Below are 24,709 nucleotides of genomic sequence, written 5' to 3' on the forward strand. Positions count from 1 at the left end.
ATCATTTCTGCTTCTGCTACAAAACTATTGCATATGTTAAGGCGCCATTGGAAATAATATTAAAGACTGCTCAAAAGTATGCTATGAATTTTGTAAAGCAAATTCGAATATTCTTCATAATATTCTTGTTAATAAAAATTTAAAAAAATGTTAAAAAATAAGTTTTATTTTAAACGTGATAGCAAAATTGTTAAATAATTTTTGTATATGTAGTTATATTTTTGTCTCTAATGTAAACCTGTTTTAAAATAATATAGAATTTCAAAAAAAGAAGAGATAACATTGTTTTTAAATATTTATTTGATTTAGATTGTAATAGAATAAAAATGCTCGCATGTAGACATTGTTAACTAAGATTTGTATTTAAAATTATTGTCATCTTTGTATATATTTTTTTGGATGGTTCGCTGACTTATGCTTAGGTAACTTATCGATTAGTTCAAGTTAAACTAACTAAAACTAGCACATATACTTGTAAGTAGTGCATGAGCAAGGCACTTTATATTTTTTGGTAATTATTTATGGCAATTCGGTAGGAAGTCAAGACTACAGCTAAGTGTTTAAGTAAAGCAAACTAAAGCTAGGCTAATAAATTAGTCAATGCTTATAAAACTAAGTGATAGTATGTGTTATGGTTATGATCAGGCAGTATCACAGTGCAGGGGTTGATCCTCCAGCCGATTATTTGTGGCATTGCGTGGCGAGATGACGAAATGCTTGCGATTCTGTGCCGCTTGGCTAAGGCGACGATTTCTGCGCTTCTTGCGCCATCTGTGGATGCAGTAGCAAAATACTATATAACAAAAAGTGGAGAGAAAGAGATAAATATAAAGTTATAGATAGATAGACAGATGTCAGATGCAGAGGTACGCTCACCTAGCAGCACGAGCAAACTGCCGCCAAAGCAGCCGGCGGCAAATAGCCAAAAGCCGCGCGTCTCGGCCAACTCCGCGCTGGTCAGGCAACTGTGGAATGTCGGCGAGTCCACGGTGCGATTGTAGTTCAGTGGACACGCGTTGCTGTCTAGCGCCTCTGCTGAAATATAGAAAAAAAAGCAAGAACCGTATTGGTCATGTGCCAAAATTAGCGAGAAAAGATGCTCGGCAGCTGCAGCAACAGGCAACAGGCAGCATGCAACTTACCCATGCAAACGGGCACAAATTGTGGACTGGCGCCCAATGCGCTGAGGTGATTGGTGACTTGCTGGCAGCTGCATGGACTGATCTGTGTTTTGGTCAGATCGATGACTCTTAAATGGCACAAATTGCCTAATTTGTTCATGTCGAAGTTGCTCAATGGATTCGACGAAGCATTCAGCTGCCACAGATCTACATAAAATGGGAATATACGAATATGATCAGCATAAGGCTCTATAAAGATATTTCCGATGTTCGGAGACACTCACTTGGCAATATGCCCAGATCGGGTATATCGTGTAGCTCACAATTGGCCACATTCAGGTATTCGATTGGCGCCCTTATTGGCGTCTCCAGCAGTGCCAGATCTTGATGCAGCTCCCTCAGATCGTTGCTGTCCATGTAGAGATTGCGCAGCTTTGGCAGTTGGAACAGCTCCATGGGAATTGTGGTTAACCCATTATTCGATAGATCGACTTCCTGTCAGAGATAGATCAATGGATCAATGCACACACACACACACACATACTTAGTTAGTTAGTTGCTTGCTCTAAACCGTAACAGATAATCGCAATTATGACTGCGACTACAATTTGCCAGCACGCCAATTAGACATTTGCGACATTTGAGTGCAGTCAGTGGTGCTTACCTGCAGTGCGGTGAGTGGCTCAAATGTGCCCGGCTCCACCGATAAAATCATATTCTCATACAGCATTAGAAACTTCACATCGGTGTAGCGCTGAAACGAGCCACTTCTCAGCTTCCTAATGCGATTGTATGATAAGTCCAGCACCTGTAAATGAATCGAACAATATTTAACTATGATTTGCAGTTTTTCTTTTCTACGAATTTGTCGAGTCATATTTGGGAAAATTGTCTGTTTATCAAATGATGTTTTTATTCATGAGGGGAAGAATTTTCTATCCCTTGGATATGTGTGCGAAAAACTTTTCTATCTCGACTTAATTTTACTTTTGTTGCATTATTGATTTTATAATTTCACTTAGAGAGTGGGTTTTAAGAAAATATAAATAACTTTCTATTTTCATGTCATTTATTGCTTATTTTCATAATACTTATGCGGTGAAAAGAAAAGTTTATTTATTGCTTCCGCAAGTAGAAAACTAAAATACATTGTTTTTAGCAAAAGAAAAGAATTATGGCCATTTTAGCAAAATAAATAATAGTTAAGTAAAAAGTAAAAAGCAACAAAATTAATTTTTTTTTGTCTAAGTTTGCTATTTAAAGCAAGTAAAAAGGCTACAATCGAGTGGGTTCGACTCTGAGATACCCGCTACCTATGTTGAATAAAAACAAAACAGTGCGGTGTTATACCTAAGATATACCGAATTAATATACCGAATTAAAATACCGAATCAATATACCAAAAAAATAATGTAACGGATCAAGTGCTATGTTCTTGGTATATTGATATAGTACCATTAAAAAATACCATAGATTGCAAAATATACTAGATTGTCAACCAAAGCAACAAAATCCCATTTTCCACCATACAAAACCATTTCTTACATAGCTTATACAATTTTTATCTGGTATATTGATATAGTACTATTAAAAAATAGCATAGATTGCAAAATATACTATATTGTCAACATAACTTTCTTACATAACTTATACAATTTTTATCTGATCACAAGCAAATTTGCACGATCTCGTGATTTAGCTTTAAAATTAAGGGTATGGATAACGGTTCTAAAAACTTTATAACACATTAATAATAAATATAAAATGTAAGCTATAAACTTATTTATTGGCATGTCTCATGCATTGCACTAAGACAGGAAATGGGTGAGTCTCATTTTTATAGAATGTAGAAAACATAGATTACTTTAACAACCAATGACGTATGTTAGGGAATTTCTATTTCAGCTAACAAACAAACTTATTTTATCGAATTGCTATTGCAGTATATTCTTGTATTTAAGTAAATAATAATATATAAGCAATACCCAAAATGCAATTTAGCTTACATTAAATTAAATTGCTTGCATTTGCCAATTCTAATGTATATATAAATTTTAAAATGAATTAAGCTCTAACTGTAAGAACTAATTAATTTGTTTGCGAACAGTTGAATTGAATAAATTTTAATTGTTGTCAAAGACAAGTCAGTTAATTTACTATATTCCTTGGCAATTCTTCGCCACATTCTCAAATGTTCGTTGAATTGAGAATTTTGTGCGGTTTAGTTCTCAGCAATTCTTAATTTGTCTGCCAAATAACATATATGTACATATATACCCATTCACTGAACAATGCTGCCCAATGGGCTTTGGGGTCGACGCACATGCATAACAAATACATATATTTATGTCGGGCAACAAGTCAACTTCTTTATGCTTTAATTAAGCTCAATTTAGGTTGACTTTCGCATGTGTTTCAGGGGTTGTTGTGAGTGAGCTGGCAGACAGCAGCAATAGCAAGTACATTCCGACTGGGGTCTGGGATATGAGACAAGAGAATTAGCTACGGGTCATGTGATTTTTATTGGCTCAAATTGACCCAAACACCCCAAAAAGGTCTCTTTAATCAGCTGCATAATTTATGATTGCTGTTTACTCACCTCAACGGAGCTCTTAAGGTTCTGTGGCACCTCCTTGAGGTCCATATCGTGGCAGCGTATACGCATCAGCTTCTCGATGCGACCATACGTACATCGACGGCCCTCATCCTGATTGACAAAGCCAAAGGCCAGCATCGCGTTCACAACGGATATGAAGACAATGTTTAGTAGCAGGCAACGCAGCTCCATGCTGAAAGGGAAAAAGAGAGAACAAGAGAGAGAGAGAGAGTGAGAAATGGAAAACAATCGACACAATAGCAAGTGAAATCCCGTAAAACCCAGCTGATTCATCAGTCGCGAGTCGATAAATCTTTGCTTTCGGCGTTAGTTTGTTTATTTGTGCAGCGCGCCTCAATGCAAAATAATAAATAAAACTAAATGTAGACACTGACCACTAGCACACTAGCACACTAGCCGCACCTGACCCCAAAAAAAACAATTAGTTTCGAATTAACAAATTACAAGATCATTGCCGCGCCATTGAGAGGATCAGTCCCCCGATCGGTTCGGGTCGGGTCATTGTTTTGGGTTTTTATTTTATTTCTGTTCAATGAAGCGCAGCAGCTGCTGGGGGCGGCAATCAGTGCGTGGGCGTGGCTGTGAATTGTATTAGTTGTGAACTACGGCTAAATTGTGGCCAACAATTGAATTGAAGCGCGCACACCATGGCGTATGCGTGATGCGCACGTTACGTATACGCCATGTCGCCGTAATGCCTTCACTCAGTGTCAAGGGGGCTCCGTTCGCATTGTGCGCCAATCAAGCTGAACTTGTCACACATAAACTGATAGACAAGAGATACCCTGCAAGATAGCTGGAATTGAGTGACAAATGTCAAATGCTTTGTGTGATAAACTCATTGTGATGACAAGCTCAACAATAAGTACAAAACACTCGCCCTTCCAATGAAAACAATATTACAACTTGCAATTTATTTTTAGTATAAATTTGTCAACCACCTGCTAAAACAGCAATGCTTGCTGACTCACTCACATCCGAATTAGAATAGTCTTAGGTGTTGCCATTTCTTTCTATTTTTTTTGGGTTTTTGCTTTCAGCTTTTATCTTATCGATGTTACGCCTCACAAGTTTATATCTCTTGATACAACATCAAACAGAAACGCACAATAAATCATATATAGATACAAACTTTATGGCGATTCTTTTATTGCAAGTTGAAAACGTGTCAAAACCACACGAAACTCAAACAAAACGGTTTCGAGCATTTTTCGCAAAATTTTGATGAATGAAATCAGCAAAAACAGCTCGAATTGTTGTGAATGTGCTTTTGATAATCTGAGCTAATGCATTTTTCAAACACACATTTTGTTGTATTGATATCGAGCGAAAGGAAATGCAATTTTCACAGCCGCCAGTTTGATTTGTTTATGCTGCTGTCACGCCCCATTGAAGTGCAATTTGGTAAAGTGCAGCCAGAGGTCGATTCCACATTGTTCTCTGTGAGTTGTGCTCAGCGAAATGCACAACAGTTGCGTGATATCAACGCTTTTGTTTATGACTAACTTGTTATTATTATTTTATATAATTTCGCAAAATATCAGGTACGATAGGGAGGCGGAGGAGCGTAGTCACCTCCAAAGAAGGTTTCGCATATTTGCGACATTCGCGTCTCAAGTTCAGCTTTTTCAACAAACAAACGCATCGAATTACCAAAAAATATTTCTCAATTGCTTGCCACATACCCTGTAGCCTGCCATTGTTCGCAGGGTATACAAAGCGCAATCGTTTGTCCTATTTGTCGAGAACTTATTGTGTGGCTGAATGATGTATGAGCCACCGACGACAATGGGTTCTTCGACATATCTAGTCTTGAGTGCCGCAATAAGTCATTTGCCAAGCCGTTTCAAGTCTGAACAATAATGCATGGCCTTAATGTCGCCCTATAACCGATAACACTCAGCGAACAGAAAAAAAGAACGCCAACAAACTGCCAGCAAAGCAATCAATAATAAATGTGTAAATATATCGAGGAAAAGCAAAAAATAAAACGGATTCCCGCTTGGCCAATAAAAAATGGAAAAGTCGAAGCCATGGCAAAGTGATTCCATTTCCTGCGAGCACTTGTCAGCCATTCTTCTTGGACTCTGCCCAGAAATTACTCTGCCCCAATTGACAAAGAGTTGAGGAATGTGCGCAGACAGTGGCGTAGATAAGTGTGTGGACCTGGCTAGATAAGTTATCACGGTGTAGGAAATGAGAAAAGTGCTAGAAGTTCTAGTCTAATGGAAGCCAAAGTTATTAAAGATTTGTTGTATAGGTAAAAGATTGTAAAGAAGTGAGTAATAGTGGGCAATAAATGCGAATGTGACAAAAATGGAAATTAATGATGAATGCCAATTTTGTGATAATCTGAATACAAACATTAGAGTAATAGTAAAGATATTCCTAAAGTTAGGCTGAAGGTTTTAGTCACTCTGGCCCCTCTCATCAATAATAATAATATTCATATTTCAAAACAGTCTATAGAAATGTAGCTTGAATTAATTATGATGAATGTTGCAATGTCTCAGCTAATTACATTATTGTCAAGGTCAAAATAAAGATAATTGTGTTAATGTCAATTTTACTAATATATTTTTGTTTCAAGCAATCTTTAAGTAATGCAAATAAAAACATCTTTGCAAATCTTACAACAAAAATACTAATACGAATTTCACTCTTAAAATATTTATTTATTTTTGGGGAAGTCAATGAAGAAGAGTTTCAACTATTCGATCGCCAATGTTTATATCAATCTTAATACTAATGAAATAGCAATAAAGAGGAAATACTAATATTTTGTTTATACCAATATCAATACCAATAAAAAACTCTATTACCAAATCCAATATCAATAAAAAAGCATTTAACAAACTCCTCACTCAGGTACACCAACAGTTACGACGCACTGTCTGTGTACCTCTGTCATTAGAGACGCCTGCCGAATCGGCGAAATAGAATTAAAAATAAGGAAACTGAAAAATAAGAGGGAAAAAGCATTGAAGTGATTTCCCCACACACACACACTCACACACACACACATCTCCACAGACAGCGACCGCAACAATGAGCTATGGCAATATGGGCTATAAATACTTACTTATATATGCCATATATTTGTTTCAAAATTTAATTTAAATTTTTTTTTGTGGTTCAACATTTAAAGCAGGAAAAGAACAACAATAGAGACAAGCGAGCAACTGCAAACTTATGGCACACACAGCAATTTTTTATTCATTTCGGCTTAATAACTTTTCACCCATTCTATTAGAGGAAAAATGAAAGATTGGGGTCGGGGTTGGGATTGGCCAGATATAAAGATGAGATGGATGGGGAGGGGAGCGTCGCAACATGTTGTGGCGGGAGGAACATTTGTTCGATTTAAATTCAATAGAATTGGCAATAAAAAGGGCCAAACGGATGCCAAATGGATAGCTCAAGGGCCGTAAAAGAGTTCAGAGATAGCGCACACTTTACTCCTTCCCCTCGATGATGATGATGATGGCCTTATACGTTATGTAGGTGGCATTAAAATGAAATGAAAATCCAAATGAAAATGAAAATGAAACGAAAAATGGGGGAAAAGCCTCCATACGGATTTATGCTTTTTTCCACTTTGGCCGCATTTTGTGCCATATTTATTTATATATTAGGCTCAATCGAAAAGGCAAAAGCAAACCAAACAATGCTCGACAGTTCTCAAACAAAATGCATATCTAACATATATGTAGATCCGAAGAGATGGAGGTATACCATCGCTATCTATACACATTTTTGATGGGCGGGGTGAATGTGTCAGGCAATGGCTTACAGCCTGGCTAATGATAAATATGAAACCAAAAATTATTTATGTTTATAGGCAAACAGATGCTAAGCAAGCGATTATGGGATAAGAAACAAACGAACAACAAAAATACAACGAAACCAAAAAAAAAAAAAAAAAAACATCTATAAAAAATGAAATTCTAAATACTATAAAATACCATAAAAAATATATATAGAAAGACAAATGTAAAAATGAAAAAACTTTAAATTAGTTTCAAATATTTTAATAACATTCTAAACATTTGTGAATGGATTTATGTGCTCCGATGATTCCCCTTGTCACACTTTTGTGGGCGTCATGCGAATGTTCTATGTTCCACTCCTCGCCCGCCCTCAACAGGTGTGTACAAACTGAGTGTGTGTGTGTGCGAGTGTGTGATGTATGTGCGTGTGTGTTTATGGAAGATTTATTTTGTATCTTTTTGCTGCTGCTTCGTGTGATAAAGATTTATTTGTTTAGACTGCGAGTGTGTTGAAACACTGCGTGTATACGTGCAAGAGGCTTTTACTCAAGGGGCATCACTGAGCCAGAGAAAACTCTACTGTCTTTAACTGTCACTGAATCTTATCGAGCGTGCGTCAAGTGCACAACACACAAACAAAGTTCTATGCTTTTTTATCAGACTCTGTCTGCTGGCAAGTGAAAAACAATGACGAAAACAACGCTTCAACTTGAAGTTAAGAGCCAACTGAAATTAATTGAATACAACAACAACAACAACAACAACAGCAGCAGCAGAAATATGGAAGCATGCAAGTTTTGTAGTATAATAAAAACGTTGCCCATTTATTTCAATTAAACGCAATCAAGAAAACATTCCCCCAGAGAGCAGCTGCCTCAGCAGAAAACACTCGTAGCTGACCATTGCACTAATTGAGGAACCCATCAGTGAAGACTAAGAATTAAATGTGTCATAAGCTCCGAATAAGCATTATACAAAACAGTCGGGAAAGATTTGTCTAAAAGCGAAAAAAAGGGGAAAAGATAAAGGTGAAATACGAGATCTTCATATTAATCACTATGGAAGAAGTTTGATGAAGAATTATTAACAGCAGATTATTTTTAATGTGGAGAATATTCTGTGTTCATCTTGTATTAGATGATTAGAGTGTGTGTAAAAAACAGTCTAGTAAAATTTTTGGTAATACAACAGTATACAAATTTGTAATATTTATTTAAGAAAATTTCCAGAAAATTAAAAAAATAATATTTGAAATATCACCAACAAAATCCGACATTTTTTGAACCTTTAATTTTCTAATGTAAAAACGTAAAATAATTAAGAAAACAATATCTTACTTAAAATGTTTTCTAACATTGATTTTAGCAATACGAATTTTATGGTATTTTTAAACGGCAAATCATATTTCATATTTCTTGAAGATTACTTTGTCAACAGTGTAATTATAAGTCACCAAAATTTAAAAATAACTTGCGAGATTATAAACCACATAAATAACAACAAACTAAGCTGAAACTAATCGGTTTCAAGAAGTATAACATACATAACATACGTCAAATTATAATTTTGTCATTTCTTGCTAAAATCTAATAATCTACATTCAAAAGAAAATCACATTTTTCCATGATTCATGATATAGAAAAAAATAAAAAAAATCATGAACCACTTACTCAAGTGCCTGTTCCAACACGTACAATCGTCTTAACTTGAACAGAATGTCATTAAAGAACAGAGTCATAGTAAGTATTATCTTAAAGCTAAGTAGTATATGGCTATGGCACACACAGCTATTCCAACAGTAATTGCGAGTATAAAGATTAAGAACCATTACACGATAAGGCAGGTGGCACCTCGAACTCTATGATAATGGGACGCTTTTACTTTAGCTCTTCTTTACGCTTATTTTGTTAGAAGAAAATTATATTATCGTAAATAAAAAACTCAACACATGTGAAGCGTTTGTAGCTCAATTTTTACTTCAGTTTAAATAAGAAAACTTATATTTATATTAATTAGAAAATATCGCTTAGTAGTTTAGGAAATGCCTAACCATTCCATTTATAAGTCTGTTTTTCACTTTCAGTTCCCAGCAATCGTGCCACACTTGCGACTTTTTGCTCAATTGAAATCAATTTAACTTTTTTATCTCATTCATTATGTTGTGAAGCGTAAAAGCTTCACTTGAGAGCAACGTAAATATGACGAACTAAATAAAACTGAAGAACATAAGAAACTCAGGGACGAAACACTAGAGCAATACTATTCGAGTATATTTCATAATCTTTGAGACTTGGTGATAACCTCTTCCAACGCTGATAACGTTTCGAAAACAAATGACTTTTCGTATGTATTTCTAAATGGTTTTCCTTTTACCTTAGGTGATCCTAGTTGTGTGGTATAATCCCATTTAATAAGCGTTGTGCTCAAGATGAAAAGGTAATCCTTAAACTCATTGATCGTATTCGATATTCTTGCGGGTTTCCGTTTAGTGGATTATCATTTCTCAAATGCGAGTAGCACAGACACTGCACAAAATAAATCTTCGTTTCACACACAGAGACACAGGCACAAGTTTCCGTTGAATTTCAATTAACACGAATTTTCGCATCCAGCGACGGGTCTGGTCCGTTTCAGAATCGTACCGATCCGATCGACCAGCATATAGAACGTGAACGAGAACACGAGCAACAAACACCGGAACCGACCCGTTCAATTCAACCGCAGACTTGGAATTGAAGCAATCGCCGACGACAACGACAGCGACGGCGACGACGACGACGACGTCGCGACGAGCACTGCGATCGTTGTTCGGTTCGGTTGCCGAAATCACCGAAAAAATACTAAGCACAACAACGCTGATAAAGCAGCGACGATAATGCACTCGCGGAGGAATTGCGGGAGGGAGCGAGGCAGAGGGTGATTTGGTTGAATGTGAAATTGAAAAACTCAATGTGGAAAATTGAAAGAGAGTTTGCTTGCACTTTTCACGCACTCTCTCTCACTTTTTGTACTCGACTATCACCGTGTCCACTTTTCGCTCTTTTTGGGTTTTGTCTCGCCTTTCTGTCTGGCTATCCGTAATGATGTTGTACCAGCCTGTGATAATAATGGAAACTGATATACAGATGTGTGTGCGCTGGTCAGTTGCCCGGAATTGAATGAATCTGTCGTAGTGGTGTTTGCGCCTCTAATTTCGACAGCTTTATTAATAATCTCGATATTTGAACAGCTCAATTTCAATTCAATTAGCTGGCAAACGCTAAACAACAATTCATCGATCCAACTGATCGATGACGATGTCACCTAGCAGCATTTTTGTCTTTAAATCAAACTCTCACGACTTTCCAACTCCCCAAAAATCGGAATTCACCTCTTTCATTACAACCAACTGTGATAAGACTTGTGGAGCCAAAAGTTTGAAGTGACATTGCATAAGACATCATATTCTTATCAATAGTGTTCTCAATTCGTTGCAGAAGAACATACGTCTTAGCCACCGCATTCTGAAATTCAATTTCTCTCTCTGGGGGTAATTCCCGCAGACGTAAACGCTACCTGAACGTAGGTACGCCTTCGTTCTGCGTTAAACTACAGGTAATTGAAACTCTCAATGTATTCGATTTTGATCGTTTTTTTTATTTATTTATATTTATTTTTTTTGTTTGTTTACAACATGAAAAAGAAATGGTAGAAAAATATGATATCATGTTTTAAAGGTTTTTAATACACAAAACCCATTATTCCATTAGTTTTTAGTCTTTGCTTCAAATTTCTTTGCTTACTCATTTTTTTTTTTTGATTTTCAAATTTTGATATTAGTAATTGAATGTAATATATAAAAATGAATGCAAATAAAAGTCATCAAGTTGAAAAAAAGTATTCAGAAATTAAAGAAGTACAAGTGTAGTAGAAGAAGGAGTGAATTATAATGGTAATAAAACAAAAACATAATAATAATAAATTATCTCCTGCTCAACGCTTTTAAACAAAATTGTTTGAGTAGGTTTTTGATTATGTAAAATTGCTTTAAATGTGTGATTGTGTGTGTGTGTGTTGAGTGTTTGTGTGTGTGTGTGTGGTGTGTTTTATAATTGAGCAATTACTCATCCACTGCCTTTTTAATTAATTAACACTTTTCGTTAGTTTAGATTCGCATCTAAAATATTTCACAATTTTTTTTTGGCTGCATTTCTTTCGATTGTTGATGCAGTTTTTTTTTTTAGTTTTTCGTTTTTTTTTGTTCGTTTTTCTTTTGTTTTTATAAATGTATTCGTTTTTTTTTTTTATTTTATGTTTCATATTTTGTTTATCATTCAATTAATTTGATTAATTAATTACAAATTATAAAAAAGATAGGCTTTCATTTTGGTTTTCCATGAAAAATCAATGAAGCTTCTAGCTTTGCTGCAAAAAATTATATGAGCTTTTCCTCAATTTCTTGAAAGATGTTGCAATCTTCCTTTCACTCTCGCATAAGTTTAACTTGTTCAACTAAATTAGGTAATACAACGGTTATTTTAGCCAAACTAATCACAATCTTTTTGCATTTCAATATTGCAAACAATTCTTGAGTGTGTGTGTATGTGTATGTGTGTGGGGTATAAGGGATTGTGTTTGAGTGTGTGTGTGTGTGTGTGAATGCTCATAGCATTCACTTTAATCGTATGCCTCTCGATGGACATGTGACGGTTTCTCTTGAACGGATTTGTTTGGGGTACTCAAAAGATTCTCTAAGGCTTCTCCTGCAGTCGCAGCTTCTCGCTAATGTTCGTGTTCTGGTAGAAGAGACGCACCACGTGCGTGTCGCGCTCATCCTTTTTGGCCAGAATCTCCAACTGGAATGCCTCCGAGAAGTGCGTGTCAATGAACGCCCCCAATGCGGCCACATCGCACTTGGCAATCGTGGCTGCCTCTAGTTCGCAGTGCTTGCTGTAACGAGGCGCCTTGGCCAGATCCTCGGGCAGTTGACGGAACTGATCGGTAACCGCGTTGTTGCCGAAATCTATGAAGTGCACCTCGCACTTGCCATCCTCCAGTAGCTTGACAATCTCGGCACGATAGAACACCTCATCCTCGGGAAACTTGGCCACACAAAGAGCGCCTACCTGCAGCTCAGTGAACACCTCAAAGTTCTGCTCTGCATCCAGCATTTTGTCGGTCATTTGCTCCAGTGCTGGCACATCCTGATCCATCTGCACATAGAAGGACTTGGCATCGTCGAACTGCACCACAAGACAATTATGCAGCTCCACTTCCAGTGGCTTCTGCACACCGGCCACAGTGCTGGCCAACTCCTGGGCAAAGTCCTTGTAGTTGATGCTCAACTGAACGGTCTGCAGCTCGTTGTGGTTCTCCTTCAGCTCGCTGACAATCTCGTAGACCTCCCCAAAGTGCTGTTCCAGCAGTGCATTGAATGCCTCCTGCATTTGATCTGTCACCTGCTCGGGCATCTCGCTCAATTGACAATGTAAAGCCAGTGGCGTTATTTGCCAGATCTCCTCGGGCAAACTGTAGATCTGCGGGGTGACCAAAGTGTTGCCATAATCAATGAGGAACACCTCGAAGCCCTTGTCCTCGCCCAGCAACGTCTTGATGCTGCAGCGATAGTAGCAATCATCCTCCTGGGAGTAGCAAGCACCATTAACCTTCTCCTTGGGATCTTCGAGCTTTTTCAGCTCCTTTGCCTGGCTTTGCAGAGTCTTTACAATGTGATCCAGCTCAGCGGATCGCTTCTTGAGCTGCACATAGAAACTCTTGGGTGAATTGGCGTGCGAGATGATACACTTCTTATCTTCAGGCTTCGGTTTCTGCAGCTCTGCCTCCAACAGCTTCTGCAGCTGATCGTGTATATTGAGAGCATTTTTATCCATCGTCTTCAGCTTAACCACTGGCGGCTGAGCTGATTTGTTGACAAACTCCACAGCGACTTCGCCGCTGCAGCTGTCGATGAGGGCGTCCAGCGCCTCGCGTGATTCCTTGGGATACTTGATGAAATTGGCACACGATTCCAAGGAATGCTGTTCTGCCAAAGGCTTCAGCTGAGCCAGCTCGGTAGGCAACTCGAACAGTTTATCTACAAGCGCCTGATTACCGTAATCAATAAAGAGCACGCGATACTGCAGCGATTGCTTCGTTGGCAGCTGCTCCAAGATGCGTGCGCGATAGAACTCGTTGTCATCCGCGAATTGGGCCACATACAGCTCACCCACTTGAGCAATACCCTTGATGGGCTGCAGATTGGCCTGCTCGCCATTCAGCTGTTCGCTTGTGCTGTCTATGAGCGCATTGTTTGTCTCCAGCTGCAGATAGAAGTTCAGGGGGCTGTTCACATGTGTAACAATGGCCATAATATTGCTTGATCCAACCTCGCTTTCTACGCTTGCCTCTACAACAGGCTCCGGCGTGGGTTTGGGCTGCTTCTGTGTGCATAGCGGCAGCAATTGATCCAACACATTGTCTTCATCCAGCAGCAGATGTATGGTGATATGCTCCAATCCAGGTTTCAACAGCTGAGTGGTAAAAACTAATTCGCCTTCGCCTGTCAATTCGGCAAATTTGGCCTCTGCCTCTTTGGACCAGGCCACATAATCCTCTGGCAGCTGCAGCGTGCATCTCTTTGATAGACTGGGCACCTTAGCAATCTCCTCTGAGAGCAGCAAGCACTTGGCTGTGGTGGAAGTGTTTCCATAGTCAATGAAACGCACTTCGTAGCGTGCATCGGGCAGCTGACGCAGCAGCTCCGCCCTGTAGAACAATCCGTCGTCATCGAAGAGCGCAGCCACAATGCTGCTCTTCTCAAAGCGTTGCAACGGCTGCAGCTGCTGCTCCGCATCGCCCAAATACAGCTCGATGAGCTCTAATGCCTTTGAGTCGCTCTCCAGTTGAATGTAAAAATCACTGATGCTGTTCACATGCGAGATATAACAGCTGCTGCCGCTGGCAACGTAATCCAGCTGCTTGGCATAGCCATCGGCAATGAGTTTCTTGGCCACATCAACGCCCTCGATGTAGAGATTAACATAGCTGGTAATCTGGCAGTCGCCGCGTGTCAAATATTCATAGTGCAAGATCTTCTCGTAGGAATCATTGAAGATGCCGTTGGCTGCATCGGCCCAATCCAATTTGCCATTCGGTGCAATGGGCAGTGCAAAAGGCAGACAGAAGGGATCCGTTGTTGAGCACATGCTTTGTTTAATCTCCTTGGCATCGGAGACGCAATCCGTGTTGCCAAAATCAATAAACTGCAGCACCATCAATTCCGCATCGATAATCTTGGCGCGATACCAGGACTTGTCCATTGAGTACATGGAGATACAGTCGGCGCCATTGACCACGTCCATGAGCTGTGGCAGTGAGGGCGAAACAATCTGCAGATTCTCGGTGAGACGCTTAAGTTTTGGTAGCGCATCCATGGGATGCACATAGAAGTGAGCTGGATTATCGCAGTGACTCAGTACAGCAGTCTCCATATCCTTGTAGGGATCTGGAACAGGCACAACAGGTGCAGCAACGACAGCTGGTGGATGTGTCACTGCAACGGGTTCTTCAATAACTGGAGTTGGTACAGGAGCTGGTTGCGGTTCCTCTGGAGCCACATTAGGAGCTGCCACTGGCGCAGCTACCACTGGCTTCTCTTCAGCCTTTGGTTTAGGCTCGACAGCTGGTGTTGGAGTCACGGGTTTCTCCACAGCTGGCGCTGCTGTTGGCGCCACAGCTTCTGCTTGCTTGTTGCGCTGCTTCGGCTCTTTTGGTTCCTTTGGCTCTTGTGGCTGCTTCTTTGGCTTGGGCGAGCTGTTTGTCGAGTTCGATTTGCCGCCTTGTTTGCGTTGCTGCTGTTCTTCATCGTCATCGGTGGTCAGATCAACGCACTCAATGTACTCGTAAATGTGAGGCTTCTCCTTGTCCAATTGCTTGCGCATATAATCAATATCACGGCCAGCAATTAATTTCTCCGCCTTCAAAGTGTCCACAACGCTGTCTTTCCCATTGGCAAGCAATACGTCAGCAATGAGATGACTGCGACGCGTTTCAATGGGTTTCACTGTGACCACCTGCTCGTCCAACAGTTTCGACAAGCGTGTCTTCAGCTTCTCGTCGTTGTGAATGCGTCCAAATGGCAAATTAATCTCCACAGCATAGCAGCTGCGATTGACAAAGAACTTCTCCTCCAGCTGCTTGAGCTGTTCGCGTGGCAACTGCTCCGTGTTGCCATAGTCCAAGTAGACAACATCAATGCGCGCTCCCTTGGCATCCTTGGCCACAATGCGTGCCCTATACCAATTGCCATCGGAGCTGAGTGCTGCACAGATTTGATCCTTCTCAAATTTGCGCAATTGTTTGCCTACAATCAAGAGTAACAATTAATCTCAAGGAAGGCTGATGGATTCTTCACACTTTCATACCCTTCTTGTTATAGAACTCATACATATCATCCAGCAGCTTTTTCATGTGAGTCTCCTCTACGCTGGGTTGCACAAAGATGCGATACGACTTTGCGGTGTAGACAACAAGTGCCTTAAAGCTGTTCACCAGCACAGGATAGCCGCAGACAAAGGCGCTGCGATCCTCCTTAAGCAGCGGCATCACAGGACGCAAGTGAATACTGTAGTTACAAGGATAGTTTAATTTACATTATTCATTCACAAAACAACTTGACTTACATGTTATTCTCGCAGACATGTTTGATATTCAGCGCATATGATTTGCCCTCGTAGTGCTCCTTGAAAGGCTTGGCCAAATCCTTGTTGGACTTGACAAACTTGGCATCGTCGTAGCTGCACAAGAAGTTAACATCCTTATAGCACTCCAGCTGTATCTTAAAGTTGGTCATGTCCCTGATAGAAGTGAATTTTCCGCGTACCTGCTGGCCAGCCAAAAGACTAACACGCACCTCTGCAAAGAAAATGAAAGGTAAGTTTAACAGCTTCAATAACTCATTGTATTTGTTGGACTCACGCTCTGCCACCTCGGTTAGGAATTGAGCATTAATCAGAGTGTCACGCAGCGAAGCGCCATTCACCAGCATCTTGACGAAGTAGGTGCTGTTGTTGTTCAACTGCTGTTTGGCGCTGAATTCGCACTCCACCTTCGCGTTAACTGGCACATATTTCTCCATGCGATCCACAATATACAAGTGATCATAGTTGGTCACCACTTTGTCAAAGCTGCAACGCTGAGCCAAGCAAGGCGGCTCAGCGAAACGCTGCTCCACCTGCCAGACATCCTCAGAGGTCACAGTCAGTACATTTCCCGTGTCCACGCAGAAGATGCGATACTTGCGCAACATGTGGTTGCATTGGATGACTGTGCCACGCAATATGGCATTATCCTTGCGCTGTCGCACCACCACACTGGAGTTGACCTTCAGCTGCAGCGGTTGATGTGGCTTCTGGCGATAGAACTGACGCATCTCGCGTAGCAGATTATCGTATTTGGACGCGAGGCTCTTTGGCACTACGTAGAATTGGAATGGCGACACCCACCAGGACAGACTGGCTGCCTCCTTGGTGGGTGTTTTAATGTCATGCACCGCAAATGCCTTGTCCAATGGCACATATTTTTCCGGCTCAGGCATAGGCTTTGGCAATGTGACTTCCACACTCGATGGAGCATCGCTCTCCACGCCACTGGAACGCTTCGAGCTGATTGCGCTGCCGTCCAACGTGGACTTTTGACGCAGTGGCTTCTGCCCATAGCCTTGTGGTGCATTTTGAGAGCGTTGATTTGTCGAATTGCGTTGCGATTGCTGTTGATTTTGTTCCTTGCGTGGCGATTGATTGTTGCTAAAGCGACTGCAAAGAAAAAAAAAGTTTAATGAATTTCATTCATCAATTATAATTTAATTTCTCTACACTACTCACGTATTTTTGTTCGCCTCCTGTTTGCCATTCTGCAGACGCGGCGACTCCGTTCGATTGCGTCCATTCTGGCGATTGGCCTTACGTGGCGAGCTCATTCCGCTGGTGTAGCTACTCGTGCTGCGCGTGTCGAAGCTCGAGTCCAAATGATTATCACGACTGCGTCTAACCAAATGTTCTGGCGGCGCATAGCGCTCACCACGCGGATGTTGCTGCTGCTGCTGTTGTTGTTGTTGCGAACGCCTCGAGCCGCTCTGTTGTGATTGAGTATCCTTGGAACTGGTTGCCGAGGCAGAGCTATGCTTGTCCCAGTCATTGGCATTGATATTCACGTTCTTACCGCGTGCCTGCTTCTGCATCTGCATGCGATCCTCACTCTCCACGGTGGTTGAGTTGAGCACTTCGCCTTTCTGAAGCTGCTGAGGCACCACATCGGATGCTATTGACTCGGCACGCGTCACATTCGCATTGAACTGTCCCTTCTCCAGCGACAGATACTGCTCAAAGGGCATGGACAGTTTGTAGAGTTTCTTCATGACATTCAGATTCTTAGCGAGCAGATTGACCACATTAACGCCATCGGGTTCAATGCGAAAGACACGCACACTAAACGTGCGTCGCCTGATGTTCGATTCCTCGGCGAGCATTTCGAACTGATCCGTTATCTTGTCCTTGCTCAGTTCACTGTTCTCGAAACCCTTCAGGCAGCACTTAATCGCCTGCCGCGGCATCACCAGATGTTTCTCAGCAATGTTGCCAATCAAATGACGTTTCACATGCTGCTCATAGCCAAAGTCCACGTGACGTACAATGATTGTCGCATCATTCACACGCAGCAGCTCGGCTCTGTACCACTCTCGATCACATTTGACAACGCAAGGAGCACCCAGCACCAGTTGCTCGGGCACCTTTTGATTGGTATTGTAGTAGGCGAACATTTCATCCATCAACTGTTCGAATTGCTTAATATTGTTCACTTTCTGCACATAAAAGTTGCTCGGCGAATCAATGTATCGTATTTCGACGGCATCGTCGTCCTGCAGCTGATCCGCCTTGGCGTAAGCCTGGCGAGAGTTCTTCAGCTTCTTAAGCACATCCAGCATGCTGTTGCCCTGCAAATGGAAAACGATTTTAATTAGCGTTGTGGATGTTATATTAAAACAAGATGTGAGTTACTTACATTGTGCAGCAGCTGACAGGTTTGCATGGAGCCAACGCTCTCGGCCGCCTGCACTGTCAGCTGGAAGTTGATGTACAAAGTTGAGTTCTTGAATATGCGCTTCATGCTCTCATCGAGAGCACCCAGCTCCTTGGCGCCGGCCAGCGCAAAACGGAAGGCAAATGGTTTAATTTTAAGCAGCTCCTGGGGTATCGTATACAGATCCGAGAGCGAGACTAACTCCGAGTTGCCATAATCGACATAGACAACACGATAGCGCTGTCCGTAGACAGCGCTGACTAAGGCACGATAGCAATTACCATCCTCGGAGAAGCGCGCCACACAAGCGGTGCCCACTCCCGGATACTGGCTGAGACCCTGCAGCCGCATATGCTCGATCTGGCCCATCATGGCATTCAGATCGTTGCTGGCACTCTTCAATTGCACCCAAAACAAATGCGGGCCATTCTCCACGAAGCTCACATAGACATCGTAGGTTAAACCCACCGTCAGCATGGTGGTGCGAAAAGCCGGAATCAGTGGCTGCTGCTGAATCGCTCCCTTCTGGGCTGCTCCAGCTGCAGCTGCGGGTGTTGATGGCTGCGCAAGTGCATAACGTGCGGGCGCATAGCTTAGTGATGGCTGCTTGGGTATGTGCACCATCGGTGGCTGCATTGGGTTATTGAGACGCACATTGTAATAAAGATTGAGTGGTCGGGGACTCGTCTTGGGCGTGAAGACATTGTGCGTGGGCAAGAGGCCCGACGTTGTATCGGAAGATTGAAAGTTATTGGCACGTTGTTGGTTGAATTGATGTGGTGCCGCGTAGGCGGGCTTCTGAGCATTCAACAGGTGACCAGCTGGCTGCACATTAGTCTGAAAAACACACAAATGAGTAAACAAAGATTTCTATATAGAATACTGTATCATTCATTACCAAATTCGCCAGCGGTGTTGGCTGAATCTGAGTGGGCAGAGGCTGTTGCTCCTGCTGTTGTTGCTTAGGTGGCGTATAATCGTTGACCGGCGTCGCTTTCAGCGGTCGCGGTGGCGTTGAGTTAAGGGTGCGATGCACATCCAAGCGTGCAGCAAGCGAGAAGCGTGCCGCAAGCTGCTCACGTGCCACATCCGTTGGCGTTTTGGCGGCGCTGCCAGTGCCCGGTATATTATTATTGTTGTACTCCACAATTGGAGACTGTGACGATTGCACCTTCCACAGTTTCTTGCAGTGATCCATGATCAGATCATTGGCAATGGGTGCGCCAATTTGTTTCTGCTGCACCAGAAATTCGTTGAGCTCAAAGTCTTTCCAGCGTACGCTGGCAAACTTTTGGTCGCATATCGGTGTGGGGTCCACCTCGATGCTGACCACATGATTTACAATCAGCTGTCGCACCACATTCAGCTCGCTGTCATCCCATTCCGAGCAAATGCCGAGCACAATGTAGTGTGCGTTCAGAACTGGCACATTCAACAGCAGCTTTGGCTGTTTCGAGAAGAGCAGCTGGAATGCAATAACAATAAATATAATATCAGTGAGAGGAACATGATATGTATGGAATGTAGTAATTACTCACATCGAGACTGCTCACGTTACGCTTGTAGCCGTAATCGAGGAACTCAATCTCGACACGCATCTGGCTGCGATTGCTGCCATCGATGGCAGAGCTGAGCACACGCGTTCGCATGTATTCCACATCGCCGGGTGCGGCGCCATTTGTCTGCTTCAGCACACAGACGGTGCCCGGGATGAGAAGCGCCTGTTGGCGTTCGTTTGACCAGCTCGGATCGATGGAAAAGAAGCTGGGCAGCAGTGTCTCGATGCGTTTGCTCACCAGGAACGCCGCATCCCGGTTTGCCTGGCCATAGATCTTGAGGTAAGGTCCCACATGATCCAGGTGCGTGATGTATAAATCAACGCTGGATGCGCCGCCGCCGCTATTATTCATTGGCGGCTTGCCGTTCATCATCAACATCAACTATGTATATAGTATGTATGATTTTCCTTTTGTATTATCGCTGCAAAATAAGGCAATCGAAAAAAATACATTAATATTAAGCGAGCCCAATTTCATATGCAAACACACACAAAAACAATGAATGCGTTGCGCTTCACTCGATGAATTGTCGCCTCAGAAATATAGACATTGAACTCGAGTTTCGATTTCACTGCAATTTATACAAATACACGCATACAATTACAGTCACTTTTACTGAAATCTACATATGCATGTATGTATATTGGACAACCGTTAATAGTTTCGCATCATTGCCGAAATTGCACGAGAAATAACTGTAAACATGGCCTGCTTCCTGCAATATTCTATGCGAGAATGAGAGAGTGAATATGCCAACGTATTTCTTCCCGTTCGCCACACACGCACTCACACACACGCGTGTAATAATGTTAATGTGTTCTGTTCTTTAGCCTAAAAAGACAGTAATTAACAAATTCCAAACTACTTACGTTGTCGTCGTCGTTGTCCAAAGCGTAACTCGGAAAAACCGCTCGTGCCTCCGCACGCCCCTTGTGCATCAAATATCAAATATGTACCACACACACACGCAGACAGTCGCCAAGCAGCGCAGCAGTCGAGCGCCAACGAAACCAATTGGTTATTTTGTTTGCTCTTCTTTCTGTTTTCTTCTGTTTTCTACAAATTCGGTTTTTTGTTTTTATGCTGATTCCTCCTCAGCTGGACTGCACTGGACGGCGGGCTGGCTTTGGCACACTTTATTATTGTATGTATGTATATGTGGTAGTATGTCAATCGAGCGTAATTTTCCCTCTACGGCTGTGATGGTTACTTTTGTGGATGTGTGTTTGTGTTTTTGTAGTCTTTGAGAGTGATTAGAAATCGTTGCGTTTCAGTCTTTTCGGTTTTTGTTTGTTTTAGTCCTCCAAAGAAAGGCTTGCGTTGCAAGCGCAGCCTCAGTGTTAACGTTTTGTAGTTGTTGTTGTTATATCATAAAGCAATTGATCAATGTGAAAAGATTTTAATTCGAAAAATGACTTGCCCACCCAGTAACTCAGCCCGAGACAACGACGACACGACTAGAGCAATATCGTGACAGCAACCAGTGTGGCCGCTCAATAACGGCAAAAATACCATTTGTCCCAAAAATTAATACCAATATGTACCACTGTGTCATTTATTAAAAACAAATTCATGTTTAATTTTGCTTCTAGTGAAGTAACTTAATTATTATTATTCCGACTTATTATTGGTTTTTCAAGCACTTTAAATTGCTTAAAAATTAGTAGAGAACCAAATGGTTTGAGGACAGCAATTTTGTATGCTATCTTTCTTTAAATTTCTAAAAATTATGGCCCCAGCTAAAATAATATAACCAAATATCATTAAAAAATCCGATGAATTACAATAAAAGAAGAATCAAATTAGTTTTTAATTGGACCAATGGATTCTTATGTTAATTTAAATTTTCAAAATAGTCTTAAATAGTATAGTATATAGATATGCCATAATTTAAAGTTGGTTACACTTTAGGTACATTAGTATATTTTCTGATCAGACTCCGACGGCTGTTGCTGACTGTCTGACGCATAGCAACAGGTCTGTTAAGTTAACAGCGAGCAGAACGCACGTTAACAGCGGCCTAAAACACGCGATGAATTCAAATTTAAACGAATTTCAAGATTTTTTATTGACTCCATAATTGTCAAGAATTAAAAACAGGAATTTAGTGGCTACGAATAGCCAAGCCATTTTAATTTGTTTAAGTTTGATTACAGTTTACATTTACAACTAAAATGATTGCATTTAAATGTTCGTGTACTCATGTGTATATATATTTTGCTAAGAATCTCGTTAAAATGCTGTGTTTAATAAGTATTACACACTTATATATTATTTACATATAGTATGTATACATAATAATCTAAATATATATAAATTTCTTTGTTTATCGGGTTACTTTCAGATCCATTAATAAGGCGTATTGCAAAGTTGTTCTCTACATATCCGAACTCATTATAGAATCTAAATTACATATGTAATTAGAGAGAATAAGATATTTGAGATACAATTGCTCGATCGATCGGCAGCAGGGTGACTCGTTAATCGAGTGCTAATTAAAGTATTGCAATCAAATTCAGCCAAAAACAATTAACTCAACAATTAAATCGAATAGTAAAAGATGCAACAAGGTACAAAAAATATGCAACTAGTGGAGCTGGGGGTAAGGGGAGCGCACGATACGAAAAAACAGCGATTAACATATGCACCAATTTACATCTTGTTTGCCAGATTTGTATTACAATTAATATAGATATATATGCTGTATGTGTATGTGTATGTATGTTATTGGTAATATATAAATTAAAAAACGCGGCTGTGTTTAAAAAAAAAAATATATAAACCGCATTTATTCTGAGTTTAATTAGAACTAAACAATCTAGAATATTAAAGTAAGGCCTCTGCTGCTGATGTCTTGTAGCTTGTCGCTCTCGCTCTTGCCGTTGTCGCTGCTGCCGGATGTAGCCGCTGCAGTTGTCGCGTTGGGTGCCCAGGTCTTTGTCCCACTGTTGGACGTAATGCAAGGTGTTGAAGTTGATTCCGCTGTCGCGGCGCACGTGGAGATTGTTGTGTGCAGTTGCGACCAGGTGGTTGTTGCTCCCATGGTATCTTATGCTGACTCGTTGCACGTGTTGGCTTGCATGGCTAAGTAATGAGTGACCTTAGCTTGTATAATCAGAATCTGATGGTGGCACGCGTCTGTAAGAATAACGTAAAAACGCCCACGGCAAATTAGAACGCAAGATCTTGGGAGAGTCTGTCTTTCGCAATGTTACCTGTGGCGCAAAGTGCGGCGGGACTGGATGGCAAACATCATGTCGGCGACGGAGATTATAATTTCCCGGTCAGTTTTCTGCCGATAATGAAAAACATGTCGCAGTACAAAATGCCAGTTTTCGAGCAAAGGTGAGCGAAGCGTTGTTGCATACAATGCAACTGCAACAACAGCAACAGGCGGAACAGGAGCCGCAGCTCCTTCCATTGCGTGGCGCCGACTTGTGGCAGAAACTCATCTGTCTGCAACAGCCACAAGTCGGCGCCACGCAATGGATTTATTGTGTGGAGCTGGATGGCTCCTGTTGCTCCTGTTCCGCCTGTTGTTGCAGTTGGTTGGGCGGATGTTGGCTCGTTTGCAACCAAGCTTCCATCACCTCGGTGCGAAATCTGGCATTTTGTCGTGGCGTCATCCTTCTCATCATCGGCACGAAACTAACGAGGAAGAGGTAGTTATCGTCTTCGGCCATATTCTATGCGAGAGTAAGAGAGTGATAATGTAATAATGTTAATGTTTTCTGTTCTTTAGCATAAAAAGACAGTAATAATTGTTTATTATTTGGAATTTGTATTTCAAATTACTTACGTTGTCGTATTTTTCCTTCTGTTTTTCAGCAATGTGATGGTTACCACGCATGTAGATGTGTGTTTCTGATTTTGTAGAAAGTCTTTGAGAGCAGGGGTGCCCAAAACGGAGCAAATTTCAATACATTCAAAACAAAACACCAACACTAGTAAAGAACAATTTTTTGTATTTCAATGGATACACTGAAAAAATTAGGGAGAAACATTTTTATAATAAAGACAATTATAAAATAACAATGAAAATATAAAATTTATTTATTTATGCACATGAATATGGATGATATTTTTAACTTTGTACATAGTTTATTACATTATCAACATGAATAGTTGTTCGAGTTACTTATCAAATGACGCGCCGACAATGCAATAACTAAAAGCATAACACAATTTTTTCAAGTGGATGCGCGTTGCCAAAGCAACAACAAAATGTTCATGAAATTTTATGACCCAACAACACATGCAAGTCCTGTTACCTTGCTCAAATGCATACATATGAAAAATAAAGTTAAGAAAACGAAAGTGAAAAATTGTTTTTGCAATTAGCATTGGAGCATGCCGATCAGTGCTGCCAATTTGGATTTTTTCTCGACAAAACTGGCTTTTTTGAAAGCTATCTGCGGGAAAAATTTTTGAATTGCGTAAATTCTGGCTTTTTTTTTTTTAGAAATTCGGTTGGCTTTTTCCCAAAATATGAAAGAGTGGCAACTTTACGATAGTCACTTACAAACAAACCAGAAAATATGTTGGCGTATCAATTATTTTACTCGATATACGTTAATGTCATCACTC

General features: G+C 40.9%; 3 protein-coding genes across 6 annotated transcripts in view; all 3 read right to left on the reverse strand.

The window, feature by feature from the left end:
* Nucleotides 1-337: 337 nt before the first annotated feature.
* On the reverse strand, nucleotides 338-10,242 carry LOC117571997 (tsukushi). 2 transcript variants are annotated; one of them, XM_034254509.2, is made up of 7 exons: nucleotides 9,882-10,242; nucleotides 3,721-3,910; nucleotides 1,786-1,929; nucleotides 1,406-1,616; nucleotides 1,143-1,328; nucleotides 877-1,032; nucleotides 338-793 (listed from the first exon to the last, which is right to left on the reverse strand). In XM_034254509.2, exons 2-7 carry the CDS (start codon nucleotides 3,907-3,909, stop codon nucleotides 642-644), a joined length of 1,038 nt encoding a protein of 345 aa, XP_034110400.1. In that variant the 5' UTR covers nucleotide 3,910; nucleotides 9,882-10,242; the 3' UTR covers nucleotides 338-641. The 2 variants fall into 2 exon arrangements, with proteins under 2 accessions (XP_034110400.1, XP_034110399.1); XM_034254508.2 differs by having other exon boundaries at nucleotides 877-1,035; nucleotides 9,882-10,241.
* Nucleotides 10,243-11,451: 1,209 nt separating this feature from the next.
* LOC117571991 (maternal protein tudor) lies at nucleotides 11,452-21,589 on the reverse strand. The gene is made up of 9 exons (XM_034254499.2): nucleotides 20,992-21,589; nucleotides 20,102-20,543; nucleotides 19,462-20,028; nucleotides 18,546-19,400; nucleotides 17,369-18,477; nucleotides 16,464-17,299; nucleotides 16,169-16,400; nucleotides 15,911-16,110; nucleotides 11,452-15,849 (listed from the first exon to the last, which is right to left on the reverse strand). The coding sequence occupies exons 2-9, from the start codon at nucleotides 20,498-20,500 to the stop codon at nucleotides 12,239-12,241; spliced, it is 7,809 nt and encodes a 2,602-aa protein (XP_034110390.1). The 5' UTR covers nucleotides 20,501-20,543; nucleotides 20,992-21,589; the 3' UTR covers nucleotides 11,452-12,238.
* Nucleotides 21,590-22,889: 1,300 nt separating this feature from the next.
* The window catches only part of LOC117571998 (protein N-terminal asparagine amidohydrolase), a 28,894-nt gene continuing 27,074 nt past the window's right edge, over nucleotides 22,890-24,709 (reverse strand). For 2 of the 3 annotated variants that reach the window (XM_052003732.1, XM_052003733.1), the window contains exon 7: nucleotides 24,077-24,103. In XM_052003732.1, the coding sequence (XP_051859692.1) occupies nucleotides 24,092-24,103 (12 nt within the window). In that variant the 3' untranslated portion in view covers nucleotides 24,077-24,091. Of the gene's footprint in view, nucleotides 23,261-24,076; nucleotides 24,104-24,709 lie in introns of those variants that run through there. The other variant, XM_052003735.1, reaches the window with a different exon arrangement.

This window comes from Drosophila albomicans, chromosome 3 (genome assembly GCF_009650485.2).
Source record: "Drosophila albomicans strain 15112-1751.03 chromosome 3, ASM965048v2, whole genome shotgun sequence".
NCBI lineage: Eukaryota > Metazoa > Arthropoda > Insecta > Diptera > Drosophilidae > Drosophila > Drosophila albomicans.

Excerpts from the sequence above, each read along its gene's own strand:
- LOC117571991 (XM_034254499.2), bottom strand. The coding sequence starts at position 20,500 with ATGTTGATGATGAACGGCAAGCCGCCAATGAATAATAGCGGCGGCGGC. Across the intron at positions 18,478-18,545 it reads CCTGTCAGCTGCTGCACAAT|GGCAACAGCATGCTGGATGT; the intron begins GTAAGTAACTCA and ends TTCCATTTGCAG. Across the intron at positions 15,850-15,910 it reads TGAGTTCTATAACAAGAAGG|GCAAACAATTGCGCAAATTT; the intron begins GTATGAAAGTGT and ends TCTTGATTGTAG.
- LOC117571997 (XM_034254508.2), bottom strand. The coding sequence starts at position 3,909 with ATGGAGCTGCGTTGCCTGCTACTAAACATTGTCTTCATATCCGTTGTG. Across the intron at positions 1,329-1,405 it reads CGATCTGGGCATATTGCCAA|ATCTGTGGCAGCTGAATGCT; the intron begins GTGAGTGTCTCC and ends CATTTTATGTAG. Across the intron at positions 794-876 it reads CAGTTTGCTCGTGCTGCTAG|TATTTTGCTACTGCATCCAC; the intron begins GTGAGCGTACCT and ends TTTGTTATATAG.